We start from the raw sequence: 15,972 nt of genomic DNA on the forward strand, positions 1-15,972 counted from the left end.
ATTGTGAATTTACTTGAGATTTGAATGGTTTATTACGGAGTTAAAAATGATACATTCGATATAAAAATGTAAGGAAACAAAACATTGACAAAAGGCTGTTATTGCATCATATCATAGTCATTGTGTTTCAATCCAAAAAATTAGCATCAATTACTAATAATTAAAGCCCAACAGATAAACCAAAACTATTCCACCAATTCTGCAGGTGAATCAACCTGCCCATGACAGTACAATCTCTGTGCATACAATACTCTGACTAAGCATGAAGATCACATCATATGTTTTGAACACAAGCTGAACATAGTTTGGCACTGCACCTCGTACTCTTTGGTCAAGACAATACACAGTGCAAAGTACCATACATACATGTATGCCACAGCTGTAGAATCAGAGAACTAACACATACATTCTACAATGGGAATACTTGAACATATTCAAAATTTCAGTACCATTGTGGCTCATACTCATCATTTCCAAGGCAGGTCCAAGTAAAGTAGTGTAGTGACAGTGGGTTTGACATGTCATTCTACATTAATGAATCACATTCTATTGGCACTTGGTGTTGAGTGTAGTTATTTAATGCTTAATATGTAGTGTTTCAAGCTTCATTGTATCTCTACAGTATATGGCAATGGTAGTGTATTGTTATTCTTAAACAGAGGCAACACTGAGGTGAGGAGTGTTTTGGTTGTGTTTGTAGTTGAATGGACCACTGGAAATAAAATGGAAGATGTAAGTATCAACTCCTGAGCAGCATACAGGGCTTCGGTCACACACTAGAGGGCAGTAAGGGAAAGCAGATGGAAAATGGCCTTTTAGGTGTAATTTCCCAGAATCCACCAATTTCATTGATTTTTCACACAATTTCAGCATGAAGTGAGAGAAATGATGTTGCCTAATAGCAAACGCTATCAAGCTCTTTATAAATCCTCTACCCTAAGTTCCTTTCGAGGATAAAGTCGCCGATATTTTGAGCATAGAAAGACTAAATACCAGGCCTGGGTTCAAATACATGTGTATTTGATCATTTGTTACGGAAATACAGAGAAAATAAAGTATTTTACAAAAATGTGGCCCGAATCAACTGCTTTTATTGGAATTATTTGAAAGTACTGTATTTTCAGAGAGTTTGGGTTAAATGCATTAAACACATTTCAGTTGAATGCATTCAGTTGTACAACTGACTATATAATCCCCTTTCCCTTTCAAATACTAATTTCAACATCAAAAAATTGAATGCCTGGGCTAAATGCATGAGATTGTATTTGAGTGTTTTCAAATAATTTCCAAGTGTATTTCCAAATACTTGTCTTTTCAAATAAAAAATATCTAAATAATTACTTCCAAATATATTTGAAAGTAATTATAATACCCTAAACAGTATTTGAACCCAGGTCTGCTAAATACAAACCGTAAACTGTGTGAGAACCAATATATACAGTATCCTACTCTTTCTGTGTGCTAATCCCAATGGTAATTTAAATCCCAAATAGCTGCTTTCTTCATCTCCTAAATCTTCTATAACACGATACTTTAAAAGGGTACTCCATTACATCTAACCCTATGAAGAATCTATGGGGAGACCACAGCATAAATGTGAAGAACAGCAATTCCTAATTCTAAGACCAGCATTAGGGACATTAATTAGCAGTGTGATCTGCCACTATCTATTGACTGGAGCTGCCTTCATATAGTCCATATAGTGACCCCCCCCATGGCTCGGTCACAGTTCTGTCCTCCCATGCTTGTGGATGACCTGATTGTAGTTAGTCTTCCTCTGGAGTTTGTACTTGAGCAGCCCACCGAACTCAGTGAGGAGTCTCTCCCAGTAACACGACACGTCCTCCATCCTCAGGTGGTCCAGGATGAACCGCTGACCCCTGGAGGCAGAGGTTGGTCAACTAACATAAGTCAACAATATCAATAGTCTGATTATTTAGCATGATACTGTACAAGCTGTGAGAAATCAGACAGGTAATGTAACCAGTCTAAAGCCATTTTTTCTAGTTCACAACCCAGCTTGTTACCTAACGGCAATCTCTTGAGCGATGTCATCGTTTTCTTTCACAAACTGTAGCAGTTCCCTGGAAAGACAGAAAAGGGGGACATCACTATAGATATAACAGAGAACATTCAGACATTAGACAAACCACATATTCCACTTTACTAACCATGGAGCAGGTTAACAGTTGAACAGTTATGATACACAGCCAAGCCAGACAGGTCACCTGAGGTCAGAGAGGTCCTGTTTGACAGGGATGTAGTGTACCCAGGGCAGCAGCTGGGGATAGAAGAACTCCAGCCACTCCTCCCCTACATGGAAGACCAGAGAGCCACACAGGAACAGGTGCTTGAGGCGGAAGCTGGCCGCCACTCCCCGGAAGTTGAACAGGTACCTGAGGGGTTAGAGGTCAGATGATGAGGTAGGAATTGTGGTGGAAATCACACTGTGTACAGGGTAAGGAAAGAGTTACCCTATCCTTGGTAGTCTGCAACAGGTGTGGCCACAATGGTGAGTTTATGATTTGGAGCCCTGCAAACGTAACTGATGCTGACAATGCACACCTGTAGTGTTTTATTCCATAGCTGAATGTTTAAGAATAAATAACCAGGGTTCATTAACAGACCTTTGAAACAGGTAATGGAAGTTTCCCTCTCAACTCATGAAAACAAGGTCCATGTTCTCTCAGTCAATCTAAAAATCTCTGAAGCTAAAAACATTTTTATTTTTTTAAATTAGTCTAATTTTATCGAGGCTGACCTGGAAAGTGTCAGAGTGAAGCCACATCTATGCACTTGATGTAAAACATTGTAAACAAAACCAAGAGCAATGCAATTCCACCATAATATCTTGTTCTTACTTGTATTGACAGTGCTCCACCAGGGGAATCTCCTGAGCTGGTGGTCTCCCTAGTGTGTCCTAATAAATTAAAAAAAGAAGAGGCTATTGAACAGTTGTTGATATTGCGGTTGAAAAACATAGCACTGCTCTCAAGGCATTCAAGCCACTGTCACACAGACATTTGCATTGGTAGTTCCAGACGGACCTTCTCAGACTTCCAGGCCTGGTTCTTTGTGTACTCGGCATCCACCAGGTCTGGAGCCTCTCTGGACAGAAGGACAAGGGGGTCCCTCTCAGGACTCGTCCTGGATCCTCTGAAGAATCCTCTGGACTCTTTCCTCTTCCAAGGCCACTGTGCTGCCGATCTAACACAAACAGAGTGATTGTGAATAACATGGAAAATGATCATGTAGTATAAATAAAATACAAATGTTTCCTTTCACCACAAGGAGGTCAAACCTACTTTTTAAGGTCATCCCTCATAAGGTCCCATCGTCCTAGTCCAGTGGGATATATGGGCCATACCGCCGGGCCCCCCTCCCAAAACGTCCAGGCAGGATACATGATGTCCTGGTAGTCAGCAGTCTAAATGCACACAACACTTTCATTTTACACACACAAATGCCATCACATTGGACAACTCTCTTTCACTACTTCCAACAAATATATATACATTTACAAAAGTAAAAACATGTCTAAAATAACATAAACAAGCAACACTTTTGTGTGCGTGTGATGAGGACATGCATGGTTGCAGAGCTGACCTTACTGAAAGACAGGACAGGCAGGATAGGCTGCACCCAGCCTGGCACCTGAGGGTAGTCCCGCACGTTCACCACCATCTCCACGTCTGGCAACTTGTCAATCACCTGCAGGATGAAGTGCTCCACCCCACTACACCTAAACCAATCAGAGAGACAGACAGCTGAGACATGATGACTATCATATTAACTAGCTCGCTACTGATGTAGGCCTAAAGATAATAAATGTTACTAAATGATCGACCACTAATTAATGGACCACATTTATCATACAAAACCAGGGTCTGATTTCTAAGCTTGATGAGAAACACTTGCACACAAACTCAAATGTGTTTCACAGACTAATTGTAATGTTTTGTTTCCTCACCTGGCTGGGAACATACAGTTCTGTTCCCGATACAGTTTACCATTAATGATTTGGTAATGGGTGCCCACACCACGACGAAGCGTGTCCGCCATGAGCTCCTCAGACACTCCCTCTCTGAAGGGTCGTAGGTCATCATTCAAGACACTGGATGGATTGAGGACAATGGAGAGAGAATGAAGGATCTGCTCTTAAAAGGCAACCAACGGCTTTTTGTTAAAAAGCTGAAACCCTTTTGTATAGCAATACTGTTCTCATAGGGAGCAACATCGGTTCTCCTGCATGTATTACCTGAGATGGCAACTGCAGTTGTATGGGCTGCAAGGCTTGTAAAGTTGCGTGGCTTTGGTGATCTTTTCAAGGTATATCTGCCACCTGCCACCATTACCTAATAAAACAGAGCTTGTTAGGCAAAGAGCATGCACTTCCTGGACTACTGAAATACAGATCAGTGTGCATGATTGCTTACACACTGAAAGCCCGTGGCAAAGGATACTTACACTGCATTGGGTTGTACATATGGGATAAGCAAGCTGCACACTAGTATTTAGAAGAGACTGAGGTCAGGAAAGGAAACCTGGTCTCAGCATTTACTATTCTTCTGTACATAAATATGAGACACTCAGATTACGAATTGCAATTCATATGATATGTTACGTATTCCAATTAGTTGTTGCTAACATTACCTAGGTAGCTAACATTAGCTAGGTGGTTAACTTCAACTAGAGGTTAGAGTTACGGTTAAGAGTTAGCGTCAACTAACATTTTAAGTAGTTACAAAGTAGCTAAAAAAGTAGTTGCAAAGTTGCTAATTAATTAGCTAAAATTGACCATGAATAGATTAGAACACGCAACTACCACACTCCTTTCCTTTTTACTTTAAGTGACCTTCGGTCTTATGTAACCATACCAAACGTAACATACTGTATTTTACTAATTTAGTATGTCAGATTTACATTTACTATGTTACATCTAATCTATGAGACCAGGCTTGGAAAGGTTAAATGTCAGATAATCAGACCCTAACGTTACTACAACTCTGACAGACCTGTTGCATTACATTAACTAACCTTAACCAAAGTAACAACTTGAGCCACAGTTAAATAAAATTCCTTCTTTAAAAGGGGTGCCTTGGGAAAACTCTGTATCCAATATTGTATTAAGATTTCTGCCCCAAAAAATATATTTCGCATGCAACCAGTTGGTTCTACTTGCAAGCTAACTTAGTTTGTTAGCTAACGTTAACTGGGCTAGCTAGCTAAAATGAATGGGAACTCCTGAGAATAATTCGGTCATGCAATTTGTCCAGCACAGACCTGCAAAAATGTACATATTCCATATCTTTATTGTTACCTGATTCGGCCACGCCGAAATCAACTCCACAAAACTGTAAAGTTAGAAGAGGGATCAAGAGCCACGGCAGCTTCATTTTCTTCGCTTAGACAGTTAGCGACGAATGATGCTTGGTCAGCCTCGAGTTTGGTCTGAAAACCCTTACCGTAATTACAGGTATGGACGTACCTTTACCGTAATATTGGGACCGTTTGCGCATTTTGTGTGTAACATAGTAAACGTAAATCCGAGACCCCCAAATTAGTATAATATGTTATGTTTGGTATAGTTACATTAAACAGGTTACTTAAAGCTACAATATGTAATTTCTTGGGAGACCTGACCAAATCTTTAGTTTAGTTTTTCCATCTTTTACTTTCGGTTTTGTACACCAGTTTCAAACAGCTGTAAATACAATATTTTTGGTTATGGAACATATATTTCACAGCGATGTAGATGGTACAATGATTCTCTAAACAATGACTATGTTACATAAACTGAAATTAGGCAAACAATTATAATTTTAGCAACCAAGTAATGGCAGAGCGATTTCTGTATAGTGCATCTTTAAAGAAGCACTATGCAGAAATCGCTCCTCCATTTCCTGGTTGTTAAATTATTTGTCTAATCTCATCATGGATAACTTTGCATTTTAGCTAATTAGCAACTTTGCAAATACTTACTACTTTTTAGCTACTTTGCAACAACTTATCATGTTAGCTAACCCTAACTATAACCCTTTAACCTAACTCCTAACCCTAACCCCTAGCCTAGCTAACGTTAGCCACATAGCTAACATTAGCATTAGCCACATAGCTTACAACAAATTGGGATTCGTAACATGTCATACGTTTTGCACATTCGTAACATATTGTATGAATTGCAATTCGGAACATATCATATGAAATGGATGATGGACATCCACAAATGAATACATACCATAAGAAATTTAACATATCATACTACATGGCGGAAAAACAGATTTATTTTTCCTATGTTACATGCAACCAGTTGGTTCTACTTGCAAGCTAACTTAGTCCAGGTTGGTTCTGTACATTGCTTCTTTTTGTTTCAATGGAAAGAGGCCTCAATCTGCTGCTCATTAGATTTGAATTTGATCAAACACAAAACGCATTCAATCACAGTTATGCACACACCCTCGTTCAATGCTGTTAGTCCCCCTGACAAATATAGGACACAGACATATTACATTTGTAAACTTTTCTCTCGTGTCTTCAATGGCATTGTAAGTGTTATTTTGTCCCTCTCTACCCAGCCTTGGAGCTACATTACACAATGAACAAATCAGTATTCATTATGCTCATCTGCACCATGGAAACACACTGTTAGTCTGGGTACCAGTCTGTTAAGATATCATTCCACTCCTTTCCATTTGGCATATGACACGAAGTACAAGGATCGTAATGTTAGCTAAACACACTGTGGCTTCCTTAGCACAAACAGTGGCTTGTGTGAGGGCAATGATTACATTTCCTTCACATTGTAGATCAGGCTTTATACCTATTATTCTATAAACACCCTACTGTATAAGGATAACATGCATGCTGTAACAGCACTTCACATTACTGAAAACACACTCCTTCCAAAAATAATGGTGAACCCTCTCACTCCAGATCCACTTCTCTCCTCTGCCCCACATCCCTACTCCTTGGCCATTCCCCCGACAGCTAGAGAGATGTTTCATCATGTCAGGCGCTGATAGAGAGACAGTGGAAACCCCCATGGGGTTCTCCTATCTATCTATCCGTCCTATTTTCCGCAGCCCAACAGTTATTTTAATCCCAGAAACAACTGGCCTCATAAAAAGGCCCCAAAAGTGCAATAGAGAGGGGGTCACTTGCTATTTTATTGTGAGCTTTCCACTCTGCCAAAGCTCCCTGGATTCACTTTTGGGGACTTATTTTTTTAACTACAGTGTGAGGCAGTCAAGAAAGAGAAAGAGAGAGAGAGAGAAGGAAAGAGAGAGAACGAAGAAGGAAAAGAGAGAGAGATCCAGAAAGAGAACTAGAGAGAGTGAGGAAGGGAGAGAGAAAGAGAGAGTGAAATAATACAACCAGAGCTGGAGACTTTAGGGCGAACAACAATTCTACTCTTGCTTGTTATTTTCAAAACTTTATTTTTCTGTTTCTTTTACTGGTGCAAATTGGTGGCTAGTACTGGCTACTATCCATTGAAGTCTCAAGGGTTATAGTTCTGTATAGTTTCTGCTGCTTCTTCCAGTTCCTACTCATTGTCCATTAGTGGACATTTCCCTCTAAGAAAGATGCAGCTCTTCTGGTTGTCTCTGTTGCCCTGTCTGTACCTGACCTCTCTGTGCACTGCAGAGCAGGGACTGGAGTTCCCCAGCTTTGACGGGAAGGACCGCGTTCTGCACATCAACGAACGCAACTACAAGAAGGCTCTGAAGAGGTTTGACATGCTGTGCCTACTCTACCATGAACCGCAGCCGGCTCACAAAGGCAGGCAGAAGCAGCTTCAGATGACTGAGCTTGTGCTGGAGGTAAGAGGGGGAAGAGGAGATGAGGTGAGAGTGGAGGAGAGAGGGGGGAAGGTAGTGCAGGGATGTTCAGATGCTATAGGTCAGCCAACAGGTGCCAACATTCCTTGTCTGAGGGTCAGTGTTATCAGGGATCCTTGGGATGTCCCTACCCCCCCATTGAAGTTGACATTTAAAATGGTTAAGGTAAGGGTTAAGATTAGGGTTCGGGTTAGGTAAGGGTAAGGGTTATGGTTATGGTAATGGTTAAGGTTAGGGTTTAGGGTACAGACATTCCAAGGATCCCGGATAGTAGATGTTTCCTGGTAAGCAAGGTCAATAAGGTTGTGAATAGAATTATGGGATTATTATTCGACCCCAAGACAAAATGTGTAGAGCACAGACAAAAGGTCATTTTAACAGATGAGGATGGCGACATGTAGAGCTTAATGGTAACCACAGTGAATTTATACATTTAATTTGATAATTGACACGGCAGATATATTACACATCCTAGTTCCTTAGATACGTCTTTGTAAAAGCACCTGTTTGTTCCCAAGGTCAGCATCGTCTTTCCATCACATTCAAGCTGGTTGATTTACATGGCTTCCCTCGCTGAAGTTAACCGTCTGTCACTTCAACTCCGGTGACATCATAAATAGAGTTGACATCTTTATGCGCCACCAGGACATTTTAAATGAGGATTTCTGGACACGGTGTGGACAAGAGAAATAAGTTCTGTGCCTGGACAGCAGATATATGACCATTTGAGAAGCCTTCGTAACACAAAGATTTGATGTCAGAGATCAGTCAAAGCCAAATGTTTAAGCCAAATAGCACCTCAACCACACATACCTTTCTGTCTCTGACACTGAAGCTTATCTGTTACAACATGTCATGAGAAAGAACAGACTAAAACTAGAATAATATCTTATTTCCCTTTTCCATACTTGATAAACGTGTCAAAGTCATTCCACGGAGGGCCGAGTGTCTGCGAGTTTTCGCTCCACCCTTGTACCCGATTGATGAATTAAGGTCACTAATTAGTAAGGAACTCCCCTCACCTGGTTGTCTAGGTCTTAATTGAAAGGAAAAAACGAAAACCCTTAGACACTCGGCCCTCCGTGGAATGAGTTTGACACCCCTGACCTAAAGAGTGAACTCTACAGGTTATATTGCTGTCATTTGTCAAAGGTTGATGGGTAGTTTCAGAGAGAGCATTACCTGGTTTCTCTTGTAGAACAGAGCAATATCATACCATCAGAACGTGATGATTATGTATATTCCCAGGACTGTTTCTAGGTCAGCTTATGATTATAATTTATACAGTGCATTCGGAAATTATTCAGACCCCTGGAGTTTTTCCACTTTCGTTACATTACAGCCTTATTCTGAAATGGATTAAATGAAAAAAAATTCAATCTACACACAATACCCCATAATGACAATGTGAAAACAGGTTTTTAGAAATTTTTGCTTATTTATGAAAAATATAAAACAGAAACACCTTATTTACATACGTTTTCAGACCCTTTGCTATGAGACTCGAACTTGAGCTCAGGTGCATCCTGTTTCAATTGGTCGTCCTTGAGATGTTTCTACAACTTGGTTGGAGTCCATCTGTGGAAAATTCAATTGATTGGACATGATTTGGAAAGGCACACAAGGTCCCATATTTGGTCCCACAGTTGACAGTGCATGTCAGAGCAAAAACCAAGACAGTATTATTTTCGAGGCACAGATCTTGGGAAGGGTACCAAAAACAGCAGCATTGAAGGTCCTCAAGAACACAGCGGAGAGAGATTCTCTGGTCTGATGAAACCAAGATTGAATTCTTTGGTCTGAATGCCAAGCGTAACATCTGGAGGAAATCTGTCACCATCCGTACGGTGAAGCGTGGTGGTGGCAGCATCATGCTGTGGGGGTGTTTTTCAGAGGCAGAGACTGGGAGACTAGTCAGGATCGAGGGAAAGATGAACGGAGCAAAATACAGAGATCCTTGATGAAAACCTGCTCCAGAGCGCTCAGGACCTCAGACTGGGGGCGAAGGTTCACCTTCCAACAGAACAACGATCCTAAGCACACAGCCAAGACAACACAGGAATGGCTTGGTCTCTGAATGTCCTTAAGTGGCCCAGCCAGAGCCCGATCTTGAACCTAATCTAACATCTCTGGAGATACTTGAAAATAGTTGTGCAGCGACACTCCTCATCCAACCTGACAAAGCTTGAGAGGATCTGCAGAGAAGAATGGGAAAAACTCCCCAAATACAGGTGTGCCAAGCTTTTGCTTCATACCCAAGAAGACTCAAGGCTGAAGGTGCTTCAACAAAGTACTGAGTAAAGGGTCTGAATACTTATGTAAATGTGATAATTCAGTTGTTTTTTTTATACATTTGCAAAAATGTCTAAACCTGTTTTTGCTTTGCCATTATGGGGCATTGTGTGTAGATTGTTGAGGGGAAAAAACGATTTAATCCGTTTTAGAATAAAGCAGTAACCTAACAAAATGTGGACAAAGACAAGGGGTCTGAATACTTTCCGAATGCACTGTAACTACTTCATTGGCTCAGAATACATGAACTAGCTAATGAAAGAGGCTCCATTGCTTCTTGTGACAGTATAGATGCATACTAAACACTAGCCTAACTATTTGCAAACATCTGTTTTTCAGAAAGTTAGAAGTACCCACCCCAGTCACAACAAAACCTCAGTCAAACTCCACTTTAGCCCTCTGCAGTGCAGTGGGAGTTTGGAGGCCTTTGTTCCTCTCTGAGGAAGTGTTCTCTGAACAGTAAACAGTGCTGACACTTACAAAGGAGTTTCTCCCACAGTCAGTCCACAGGGTGCTCTCCTCTAGAACCCTGGTGATCAAAGCTGTGTAGACAAAGACAGCACTGGCTGCTGTTGCTAGCCCAAATTCCAAGCATCAGGGAGAGAGGAAGTTGAGTTTGAAAGCAGGTTATATATTTCTATTTCCCACACTGGACTAATACAATGCTGCATTTTTCTAATAATTGAGGTGGATACTAAGGAAATAAGTGCCTACAACACCCCAAACAACACATTGTTGCTACATTGTTGAAATACCAAGTTGGCTGATGACAAATGTTGTGTTTTGGTAAATCCGCAGCTGACTGCACAGGTCCTGGAGGACAAGGACATTGGCTTTGGGATGGTCGACTCCCAGAAGGACGCCAAAGTTTCCAAGAAACTGGGTACGTTGTAATTTGTCATATATACTGTAGGTCCCAGTGTGTTTCCTGGTCAGGTCACATGGTCAGACAAACCTGGTCACAAAACACGAATATGGAAACAAGGCTTCTGAACTATTCCTTTACATCAAAAATATCCAAATGCCATAAGCTCTACAAAATAAGTATTTGTCAAGGCCTGTTTTCCAGTTGGCACTCAGTCACCAATGCTTCCTGAATCCTCCTTTCCTCTGGACCCTCAGGTTTGGAGGAGGAGGGCAGTCTGTACATCTTCAAGGACGACCGTGTGATCGAGTTTGACGGGGAATTCTCAGCAGACACCCTGGTGGAATTCCTGCTGGATGTGAGTAGGATCAAAGGGGAGGAAAGAGGGAGGTAGGAGAGAGGGAAGAGGGAGGAGAGAGAGGGAAGAGGGAGGGAGGAGAGAGGGAAGAGGGAGGTAGGAGAGAGAGGGAAGAGGGAGGGAGGAGAGAGAGGAAAGAGGGAGGTAGGAGAGAGAGGGAAGAGGGAGGGAGGAGAGAGAGGGAAGAGGGAGGTAGGAGAGAGAAGGAAGAGGGAGGTAGGAGAGAGAAGGAAGAGGGAGGGAGGATAGAGAGGGAAGATGGAGGTAGGAGAGAGAGGGAAGAGGGAGGTAGGAGAGAGGGAAGAGGGAGGGAGGAGAGAGGGAAGAGGGAGGGAGGAGAGAGAGGGAAGAGGGAGGTAGGAGAGAGAGGGAAGAGGGAGGTAGGATAGAGAGGGAAGAGGGAGGTAGGGGAGAGAGGGAAGAGGGAGGGAGGTAGGAGAGAGAAGGAAGAGGGAGGAGAGAGAGGGAAGAGGGAGGTGGGAGAGAGGGAAGAGGGAGGGAGGAGAGAGAGGGAAGAGGGAGGTAGGAGAGAGGGAAGAGAGGGAAGAGGGAGCTGGGACATGGGAGAGAGAGGTAAGAGGAAGGCGGAAGAGAGAGGGAAGAGGGACGTGTCTCTTCCTCCACTGTAAGAGGGATATAACCACAGTGGGAGAAGACTTCTTAGCTCATCATGTTATACAAAATGAACAGCCTCTGCCTTGTTAGATGATATGTAAATGCTGCAATGTAATGCAAGGCTCAGCGGGAGAAGACTGTAAGTCCTCTCCCCCTTGTCTTTCCTGGGGGGAAAAACAGAGTTAGTGTTTGAAGGAATGTTGTAACTGGTAAATATAGCTGTTGGTGTAGAGTTTGAAGGGAGTAGAGAGCAAACATGATGAATTAATAAAAGATGAATGCAAGGAATAAACTTGTATTGCTCGTGTATGGTACAAACAATGCTTTTTGCCAAATATAAGTGGCAACTTTTCTGTTATTAAAGGCAACTCACTCATCACAGCCCACTCTCTCCCACTGTGTTAATGAATGGCCATGCTGTTGTGCTCCTCTGCCCCCTAGGTGTTGGAGGACCCAGTGGAGCTCATCAGTAACCCGATGGAACTGAGAGCCTTTGAGAGGATGGAGGAAGACATACGCCTCATTGGTTACTTCAAGGGAGAGGACTCATGTGAGTCTGTGTATGCCTAAGCATGCATTATGGGATGGCCTGTACACACGAGTCAAACAAGTGAATTGTGTGAACAACTGTTGTTCCTGCCCTTTACTCCCCAGAAGCTCACTACTCCACATAGGACCTAATCGAGGCAAATAGCCGTTAAGCCAGATGCTAAAAAAGACACTTTGCTCTGGGCTGATCTACACTCCTTCTTGCCTCCTGAGAGGCTTTTAATAGTTTCTAGTTCTCTGTCTACTAGGTCGAGAGCAATTATAGACAGTGCTGCTCCAAAGAAGAAACCCAGACACGAGAGAAGGGAAGATAAAATCTCATATTTGACAGAGGCATGATGCAGCTTCTATTAGGAAAAATCCTATTTCGGAGAGAAGATTGTAGGTCCTACGGCCGTGACCTTGGGGCTTATTGAGAGGATAACCTGGCGCCTCAGAAGCTGGATGTAAAATGGTTCTGTTACTGAGGAGGAGGAGGAGGGAGAGAGATTACGCTGGGAAATTGAAATTGAATGTCAACCCTTGTTTTCCTGATCACATAGTTTTCTGAAGGAAGATGAGTTTTGAATGCAATCCTGCCAAACTGTAATCTGTTTATTTCTCTCTCTCTTCCTCTTCTTCCATTCTATCAGACTACAAGGCGTTCCAGGAGGCCTCAGAGCGGTTTCAGCCCTACATCAAGTTCTTCGCCACATTCGACAAAGCTGTAAGTACAGTACAGTCCACAAACCTGAATCAAGTCAAACCTGTGTGCGTGTAGACAGTATCGAGGTCAGTTTCGCCACAACATCAGTGATGGCTAAGTATGTGTGTTGTGATGCAGACGGCGAAGCACCTTTCTCTGAAGATGAACGAGGTGAACTTCTATGAGCCCTTCATGGAGGAACCAGCCATCCTCCCTGGCAGGCAACTCTCAGAGATGGAGATAGTGGAGTTTGTCCACCAACACAAAAGGTAACCCGAAAAAATATTTCATTTCAAGGCTCGAACACACCAATAGCGTTTGCATGCCGAGAATGAACCCTGTGCAAACCGATTTTACATGTAGAAACACGTGAAAACGTTGTCAGTCAGACTTCACTGAACGATCGATGGATGAACAGGAGATCATTCAATGTGGTGTGTGCGACCCTTGAGTTCTGTGGTTCTAACTTCTCCCGTTGGTGCAGATCATTAGAATCCAGTCATTTTTCATATCGTCCCTGTTATTAGTCCTGATCTCATATGGATGACCCAGTTTACTGTTGGATATTCTTGAAAAGTTGTGTGGCTGCGGTCTGTCTTCCGCAGGGCGACTCTGAGAAAGTTGCGTGCAGAGGACATGTTTGAGACGTGGGTGAGTTACCTACAGTGTTACTGTACCTCTCCCTGAGAAAAGGGAATTATACTGGTGGTGTTATATGTGTTCCCTTTACAAATTCAACGTCTCTTTCCCAGGAGGATGACTTGGATGGGATCCACATCGTAGCCTTTGCTGAGGAGGAAGACCCTGGTTTGTTGATCTTTATTTTCTCATTTTTAAAGCTGGAATCCTTAAATGGTGAAACTGCAACGTCCGTTTGGGATGTGACAACAACAAAGAAGTTCCTGAAAACAACAGACACGTCCCCCCCACGAAACAGAACAGAAGAACATGTAGTCCAATGTTCACGACACACCTCTCCTCCATTTTGTCCACGAAACAAAAGCGATAACAAAGGTGCTGGGGGCGGGACAGTGGCGCTGTTTCCCCTAATGCGGATCCCATATTTAACACAGTACATAGATAGACACACAAATGGGTGCGTACAAATATCTCTAAGCTGTCCATCTGTGATTTCTCCAGATGGTTATGAGTTCCTGGAGATCCTGAAAGACGTGGCCAGAGACAACACCAACAACCCTGAGCTCAGTATAGTGTGGATTGACCCTGATGACTTCCCACTGGTATGACCTCTGACCCCACACACACACCATCATACTGTATATGATGACTTATTTCATCTGGTGTGATTGTTCAGCTTCATAAACTGCACCAATGGTTTGTGTCTGTCTCCCCGATCCAGCTGACCACATACTGGGAGAAGACCTTCAAGGTGAACCTGTTTAAGCCTCAGATTGGAGTTGTGAACGTGACAGACGTAAGTTGAACTCTCCTTTAACTTAAGTTGTGTTCCACCTGTTGGTTCAACGTAATAAGATAACACCTCTGGACATCTCGTTACAATAGAATCTGTATGACATCTTGAGCCGAAGACTAAATTCAATTGGATGATTGTGGTTGAACTTTGACCCCCACTGTGGCAGGCGGACAGTGTCTGGTTGGACATGTCCAACGATGAAGACCTGCCCACAGCTGAGGAACTGGAGGACTGGATAGAAGACGTGCTGTCTGGGAAGGTCAACACTGAGGATGACGATGATGTGAAGGATGATTATGATTATGACGGAGTTGACCGGGAGGATAGGCACCATGGTGGCGATCACGAGGACCATGGAGACTATGATGACCATGATGACAGTGGCTAACCTGCAGTCCAGCAGAGATTTCATGGGTTATGTTTTATTGAACAGTCTGGTATTTTATCTTGTATTTTCATGGAAATTGTAGGGTGAAATGATAGTTGCATGAGAATGATCTAATAGTAAACGCTTGGTTTCTTTGGGATGTATTTAAATAAGTGCACGAATAGCCTTTACTGCTTGATACCAGGTAGTTATCTGTAGTGTTCAGTTCTTTGTACTAGAAGCACTAAAATAACAAATTGTTACCATGCAATTTCTCAGACCATAGCAAGTAAATACTTAATTAGACTGTGAAATAACCTGCAACATCAGTACATCATATAATTACTTTTTACATTTTCTAAATAAAAGCTAAAGCTTCTTTATGGCGGAGGATTGTAAAGGTAAAGGTTCTTATGAGACCAGGTTGTGTTGTCTTGATTCCATAAATACTTGATTGTATAACTATGTGATACTGTATGAATAAATGTAATGTAACCTAAAGGTTTTGGGTGTGTGTATGCGTGTGATGTGTGTGTACCGGTGGAGGCTGGTGGGAGGAGCTATAAGAGGACGGACTCATTGTAATTGCTGGAATGGAATTAATGAAATGGTATCAAACATACAGAAACCACGTTTGACTCCGTTCCATTTATTCCATTCCAGCCATAAAAATGAGTCCGTCCTCTTATAGCTCCTCCCAAAATGCTTAAGTAAAAATACTTTAAAGTACTACTTAAGTTGTTTTTTGAGGTATATGTACTTTACTTCACTATTTATATTTTTGACAACTTTTACTTCACTTCATTCCTAAACAGAATAATGTAGTTTTTACGTTTTCCATGACACCCAAAAGTACTCATAACATTTTGAATGATTAGCAGGAGAAGAAAATGGTCCAATTCAGGCACTTATCAAAAGACAACATCCCTGGTCATCCCTACTGTCTCTGATCTGGCGGACTCACAAAA

General features: G+C 42.2%; 2 protein-coding genes across 2 annotated transcripts; one reads left to right on the plus strand and one right to left on the minus strand.

Annotated features, from left to right (window-relative positions):
* Nucleotides 1-8: 8 nt before the first annotated feature.
* On the minus strand, nucleotides 9-5,479 carry poglut1 (protein O-glucosyltransferase 1). Its single transcript, XM_035745089.2, has 10 exons — nucleotides 5,321-5,479; nucleotides 4,259-4,355; nucleotides 3,971-4,114; nucleotides 3,607-3,742; nucleotides 3,306-3,427; nucleotides 3,048-3,207; nucleotides 2,862-2,920; nucleotides 2,229-2,396; nucleotides 2,028-2,084; nucleotides 9-1,880 (listed from the first exon to the last, which is right to left on the minus strand). Exons 1-10 carry the CDS (start codon nucleotides 5,394-5,396, stop codon nucleotides 1,724-1,726), a joined length of 1,176 nt encoding a protein of 391 aa, XP_035600982.1. The 5' UTR covers nucleotides 5,397-5,479; the 3' UTR covers nucleotides 9-1,723.
* Nucleotides 5,480-7,179: 1,700 nt separating this feature from the next.
* On the plus strand, nucleotides 7,180-15,526 carry LOC118363832 (calsequestrin-2-like). The gene is made up of 11 exons (XM_035745091.2): nucleotides 7,180-7,820; nucleotides 10,929-11,013; nucleotides 11,253-11,353; nucleotides 12,410-12,518; nucleotides 13,150-13,223; nucleotides 13,341-13,471; nucleotides 13,808-13,853; nucleotides 13,955-14,009; nucleotides 14,343-14,443; nucleotides 14,563-14,637; nucleotides 14,804-15,526. The coding sequence occupies exons 1-11, from the start codon at nucleotides 7,584-7,586 to the stop codon at nucleotides 15,023-15,025; spliced, it is 1,236 nt and encodes a 411-aa protein (XP_035600984.2). The 5' UTR covers nucleotides 7,180-7,583; the 3' UTR covers nucleotides 15,026-15,526.
* The last annotated feature ends 446 nt before the right edge of the window (nucleotides 15,527-15,972 follow it).

This window comes from Oncorhynchus keta, chromosome 30 (genome assembly GCF_023373465.1).
Source record: "Oncorhynchus keta strain PuntledgeMale-10-30-2019 chromosome 30, Oket_V2, whole genome shotgun sequence".
Taxonomy (NCBI): Eukaryota; Metazoa; Chordata; class Actinopteri; order Salmoniformes; family Salmonidae; genus Oncorhynchus; species Oncorhynchus keta.

Excerpts from the sequence above, each read along its gene's own strand:
- poglut1 (XM_035745089.2), bottom strand. The coding sequence starts at position 5,396 with ATGAAGCTGCCGTGGCTCTTGATCCCTCTTCTAACTTTACAGTTTTGT. Across the intron at positions 3,743-3,970 it reads AACTGTATGTTCCCAGCCAG|GTGTAGTGGGGTGGAGCACT; the intron begins GTGAGGAAACAA and ends TGATTGGTTTAG. Across the intron at positions 3,208-3,305 it reads ATGAGGGATGACCTTAAAAA|ATCGGCAGCACAGTGGCCTT; the intron begins GTAGGTTTGACC and ends TGTTTGTGTTAG.
- LOC118363832 (XM_035745091.2), top strand. The coding sequence starts at position 7,584 with ATGCAGCTCTTCTGGTTGTCTCTGTTGCCCTGTCTGTACCTGACCTCT. Across the intron at positions 11,354-12,409 it reads TGGTGGAATTCCTGCTGGAT|GTGTTGGAGGACCCAGTGGA; the intron begins GTGAGTAGGATC and ends TCTGCCCCCTAG. Across the intron at positions 14,010-14,342 it reads TGCTGAGGAGGAAGACCCTG|ATGGTTATGAGTTCCTGGAG; the intron begins GTTTGTTGATCT and ends TGATTTCTCCAG.